The sequence below is a fragment of the Salmo salar genome, chromosome ssa11 (assembly GCF_905237065.1).
Source record: "Salmo salar chromosome ssa11, Ssal_v3.1, whole genome shotgun sequence".
NCBI classification, from domain to species: Eukaryota; Metazoa; Chordata; class Actinopteri; order Salmoniformes; family Salmonidae; genus Salmo; species Salmo salar.
The window spans coordinates 53,348,805-53,354,804 of record NC_059452.1 but is presented as its reverse complement, the minus strand read 5'-3'; the positions used below and the strand labels follow the sequence as shown (position 1 = coordinate 53,354,804).

General features: G+C 47.4%; 1 protein-coding gene across 1 annotated transcript in view; it reads left to right on the top strand.

Annotated features, from left to right (window-relative positions):
• The window catches only part of LOC106592605 (sodium/hydrogen exchanger 5), a 144,200-nt gene that overhangs the window by 20,834 nt on the left and 117,366 nt on the right, over positions 1–6,000 (top strand). The window contains exons 2-3 of the mRNA XM_045689767.1: positions 1,277–1,438; positions 1,549–1,689. Coding sequence (XP_045545723.1) covers positions 1,277–1,438; positions 1,549–1,689 — 303 coding nt within the window. The remainder of the gene's footprint in view (positions 1–1,276; positions 1,439–1,548; positions 1,690–6,000) is intronic.

Sequence of the window (6,000 nt, the reverse complement as noted above, 5' to 3'; positions counted from 1 at the left end):
TACTGTAGCTGATGTGATAGGGTTGACAGTGCTGATGGAACAAGACAACAGACTGATAACTGATATACTGTAGCTGATGTGATAGTGTTGACAGTGCTGATGGCGGAAAAAACCTACAATATCTTCGGAAAGTATTCAGACCCCTTGACTTTTTCTACATTTTGTTATGTTACAGCCTTATTCTAAAATTGATACAATATTTTTTTTAAATCATCCATCTACACACAATACCCCACAATGACATCACAGTACCCCGTAATGACATCACAATACTCCATAATGACATCACAATACCCCATAATGACATCACAATACCCCATAATGACAAAACGAAAACATGTTTTTAGAAATGTTTGCAAATGTATTAAAAATACAAATCTGAAATACCTTATTTATGGTGCATCCTGTTTCCATTGATCCTTCTTGAGAGCCTGGTACTATCTGATGGGATTATACTGGGCCTGGTACTATCTGATGGGATTCTACTGGGCCTGGTACTATCTGATGTGATTCTACTGGGCCTGGTACTATCTGATGGGATTCTGCTGGGCCTGGTACTATCTGATGGGATTATACTGGGCCTGGTACTATCTGATGGGATTCTACTGGGCCTGGTCCTATCTAATGCAATCCTGCTGGGCCTGGTACTATCTGATGTGATTCTGCTGGGCCTGGTACTATCTGATGGGATTCTACTGGGCCTGGTACTATCTGATGGGATTCTACTGGGCCTGGTACTATCTGATGTGATTCTACTGTGTTCCTCTCCTCTCTCCTGTCCTCTCCTCTCTCCTCTCTCCTCTCACCTTTCCTCTCTTCTCCTGTCCTCTCTCCTCTCCTTATCTCTCCTTTCCTCTCCTGTCCTCTCCTCTCCTGTCCTCTCCTTATCTCTCCTCTCTCCTCTTCTGTCCCCTCCTCCCCTGTCCTCTCCTCGCTCCTCTCCTGTCCTCTCCTCTCTCCTCTCCTGTCCTCTCCTCTCTCCTCTCCTGTCCTCTCCTTCTCTCCTCTCCTCTCTCCTGTCCCCTCCTCTCCTGTCCTCTCCTCTCTCCTTTCCTCTCCTGTCCTCTCTCCTGTCCTCTAATCTCTCCTTTCCTCTCCTGTCCGCTCTCCTCCTCTCCTTACCTCTCCTCTCTCCTCCCCTTACCTCGCCTCTCTCCTCTCCTGTCCTTTCCTCTCCTCCCTCCTGTCCCCTCTCCTCTCTCCTTTCCTCTCCTGTCCTCTCTCCTTGGTCCTCTCCTTTCCTCTCCTTTCTCCTCTCCTTTCGTCTCCTCTCCAGTGTTCCACTTCTCCCAGCGGTTCACCACGGTGGTTCCAGAGAGCTGTATGTTGATCTTACTGGGCCTGGTACTGGGTGGCATAGTACTGCTGACCAGTAAGAAACAGCTGTACCAACTAGAGCCTGGCCTCTTCTTCCTCTTCCTCCTGCCCACCATCGTCGGTAGGTGGATCTCAACTGCATTTCCCTTGATTCCTCACAAGTTAGCAGGTCATTGTCCCGTGTACTCTGTATCCTGTGCATATGACAGATAATTATTTGATTTGATTTAGGTGACGCCGGGTATTTCATGCCCGCGAGGCTCTTCTTTGACAACCTGGGAGCCATCCTACTGTATGCTGTGGTGGGAACTCTCTGGAACGCATTCTGTACCGGCTTCTGCCTCTACGGGGTTAAATTTATGGGGATCATAGGTGAGTCGAGCCGCCTGGGGGGTCAGAGGTGAGTCGAGCCGCCTGGGGGGTCAGAGGTGAGTCGAGCCGCCTGGGGGGTCAGAGGTGAGTCGAGCCGCCTGGGGGGGTCAGAGGTGAGTCGAGCCTCCTGGCGGGGTCAGAGGTGAGTCGAGCCGCCTGGGGGGGTCAGAGGTGAGTCGAGCCGCCTGGGGGGTCAGAGGTGAGTCGAGCCGCCTGGGGGGGTCAGAGGTGAGTCGAGCCGCCTGGGGGGGTCAGAGGTGAGTCGAGCCTCCTGGGGGGGTCAGAGGTGAGTCAAGCCGCCTGGGGGGGTCAGAGCAGAGTCAAACCGCCTGGGGGGTCAGAGGTGAGTCAAGCCGCTGGGGGTCAGAGGTGAGTCGAGCTGTTACCTCCATCCATCCCTCCCACTATTTGGGAAACTTTGGCACATTTGTTGTTGTCTGAGTGAGAGAAATGCTGTAAACCGAGAGACGTCTATGTGTCCTGAAAGAAGAGATGTTGAGGATTAGATGAAATGCTGCTTTGATGTCGTACAAAGCCAACGACCTGTCAGTCCAAATGTCCACTTCACATTTCAGCCTGCTGCACTTTGAAAACTCACGTCTCTTTACAGTGTCAACGTTTATGATCGTTACGTTTGATCTGCTGTTACGAGGATGCCATGTGTGATAGCCTGGGTTGTCCAGAACAGGAAATGACCCGCCGAACGTGCACTTGAATGCACTCAGTCTTGTGAGCGGAAACTTGAACGTTGTGAGAATTTTGTGTAACTTCCTGCACGCAATTACAGTAACCAATAGGCTGTACCCTTACAGTTTTAGACAGTAGCCAATAGGCTGAACCCTTACAGTTTTAGACAGTAGCCAATAGGCTGTACCCTTACAGTTTTAGACAGTAGCCAATAGACTGAACCCTGACAGTTTTAGACAGTAGCCAATAGGCTTACAGTTTTAGACAGTAGCCAATAGGCTGAACCCTGACAGTTTTAGACAGTAGCCAATAGGCTGAACCCTTACACTTACAGAACCAATAGGCTGAACCCTTACAGTTTAGACAGTAGCAAATAGGCTGAACCCTTACAGTTTTAGACAGTAGCCAATAGGCTGAACCCTTACAGTTATAGACAGTAACCAATAGGCTGAACCCTGACAGTTTTAGACAGTAGCCAATAGGCTGTACCCTGACAGTTTCAGTAGCCAATAGGCTGAACCCTGACAGTTTTAGACAGTAGCCACTAGGCTTACAGTTTTAGACAGTAGCCAATAGGCTGAACCCTGACAGTTTTAGACAGTAGCCAATAGGCTGAACCCTTACAGTTTTAGACAGTAGCCAATAGGCTGAACCCTTACAGTTTAGACCGTAGCCAATAGGCTGAACCCTGACAGTTTCAGTAGCCAATAGGCTGAACCCTTACAGTTTTAGACAGTAGCCAATAGGCTGAACCCTGACAGTTTGACAGTAGCCAATAGGCTGAACCCTGACAGTTTTAACAGTAGCCAATAGGCTGAACCCTGACAGTTTTAGACAGTAGCCAATAGGCTGAACCCTGACAGTTTCAGTAGCCAATAGGCTGAACCCTGACAGTTTTAGACAGTAGCCAATAGGCTGAACCCTGACAGTTTTAGACAGTAGCCAATAGGCTGAACCCTGACAGTTTTAGACAGTAGCCAATAGGCTGAACCCTGACAGTTTTAGACAGTAGCCAATAGGCTGAACCCTGACAGTTTTAGACAGTAGCCAATAGGCTGAACCCTGACAGTTTTAGACAGTAGCCAATAGGCTGAACCCTGACAGTTTTAGACAGTAGCCAATAGGCTGAACCCTGACAGTTTTAGACAGTAGCCAATAGGCTGAACCCTGACAGTTTTAGACAGTAGCCAATAGGCTGAACCCTGACAGTTTTAGACAGTAGCCAATAGGCTGAACCCTGACAGTTTTAGACAGTAGCCAATAGGCTGAACCCTGACAGTTTTAGACAGTAGCCAATAGGCTGAACCCTGACAGTTTTAGACAGTAGCCAATAGGCTGAACCCTGACAGTTTTAGACAGTAGCCAATAGGCTGAACCCTGACAGTTTTAGACAGTAGCCAATAGGCTGAACCCTTACAGTTTTAGACAGTAGCCAATAGGCTGAACCCTGACAGTTTTAGACAGTAGCCAATAGGCTGAACCCTGACAGTTTTAGACAGTAGCCAATAGGCTGAACCCTGACAGTTTTAGACAGTAGCCAATAGGCTGAACCCTGACAGTTTTAGACAGTAGCCAATAGGCTGAACCCTGACAGTTTTAGACAGTAGCCAATAGGCTGAACCCTTACAGTTTTAGACAGTAGCCAATAGGCTGAACCCTGACAGTTTTAACAGTAGCCAATAGGCTGAACCCTTACAGTTTTAGACAGTAGCCAATAGGCTGAACCCTGACAGTTTTAGACAGTAGCCAATAGGCTGAACCCTGACAGTTTTAGACAGTAGCCAATAGGCTGAACCCTTACAGTTTTAGACAGTAGCCAATAGGCTGAACCCTGACAGTTTTAGACAGTAGCCAATAGGCTGAACCCTGACAGTTTACAGTAGCCAATAGGCTGAACCCTTACAGTTTTAGACAGTAGCCAATAGGCTGAACCCTTACAGTTTTAGACAGTAGCCAATAGGCTGAACCCTGACAGTTTTAGACAGTAGCCAATAGGCTGAACCCTTACAGTTTTAGACAGTAGCCAATAGGCTGAACCCTGACAGTTTTAGACAGTAGCCAATAGGCTGAACCCTGACAGTTTTAGACAGTAGCCAATAGGCTGAACCCTTACAGTTTTAGACAGTAGCCAATAGGCTGAACCCTGACAGTTTTAGACAGTAGCCAATAGGCTGAACCCTTACAGTTTTAGACAGTAGCCAATAGGCTGAACCCTGACAGTTTTAGACAGTAGCCAATAGGCTGAACCCTTACAGTTTTAGACAGTAGCCAATAGGCTGAACCCTGACAGTTTTAGACAGTAGCCAATAGGCTGAACCCTGACAGTTTTAGACAGTAGCCAATAGGCTGAACCCTGACAGTTTTAGACAGTAGCCAATAGGCTGAACCCTGACAGTTTTAGACAGTAGCCAATAGGCTGAACCCTGACAGTTTTAGACAGTAGCCAATAGGCTGAACCCTTACAGTTTAGACAGTAGCAAATAGGCTGAACCCTGACAGTTTTAGACAGTAGCCAATAGGCTGAACCCTTACAGTTTTAGACAGTAGCCAATAGGCTGAACCCTTACAGTTTTAGACAGTAGCCAATAGGCTGAACCCTTACAGTTTTAGACAGTAGCCAATAGGCTGAACCCTTACAGTTTTAGACAGTAGCCAATAGGCTGAACCCTGACAGTTTAACAGTAGCCAATAGGCTGAACCCTGACAGTTTTAGACAGTAGCCAATAGGCTGAACCCTGACAGTTTTAGACAGTAGCCAATAGGCTGAACCCTTACAGTTTTAGACAGTAGCCAATAGGCTGAACCCTGACAGTTTTAGACAGTAGCCAATAGGCTGAACCCTGACAGTTTTAGACAGTAGCCAATAGGCTGAACCCTGACAGTTTTAGACAGTAGCCAATAGGCTGAACCCTGACAGTTTTAGACAGTAGCCAATAGGCTGAACCCTGACAGTTTTAGACAGTAGCCAATAGGCTGAACCCTGACAGTTTTAGACAGTAGCCAATAGGCTGAACCCTTACAGTTTTAGACAGTAGCCAATAGGCTGAACCCTGACAGTTTTAGACAGTAGCCAATAGGCTGAACCCTGACAGTTTTAGACAGTAGCCAATAGGCTGAACCCTGACAGTTTTAGACAGTAGCCAATAGGCTGAACCCTTACAGTTTTAGACAGTAGCCAATAGGCTGAACCCTGACAGTTTTAGACAGTAGCCAATAGGCTGAACCCTGACAGTTTTAGACAGTAGCCAATAGGCTGAACCCTGACAGTTTTAGACAGTAGCCAATAGGCTGAACCCTGACAGTTTTAGACAGTAGCCAATAGGCTGAACCCTGACAGTTTTAGACAGTAGCCAATAGGCTGAACCCTGACAGTTTTAGACAGTAGCCAATAGGCTGAACCCTGACAGTTTTAGACAGTAGCCAATAGGCTGAACCCTGACAGTTTTAGACAGTAGCCAATAGGCTGAACCCTTACAGTTTTAGACAGTAGCCAATAGGCTGAACCCTGACAGTTTTAGACAGTAGCCAATAGGCTGAACCCTGACAGTTTTAGACAGTAGCCAATAGGCTGAACCCTGACAGTTTTAGACAGTAACCAATAGGCTGAACCCTTACAGTTTAGAC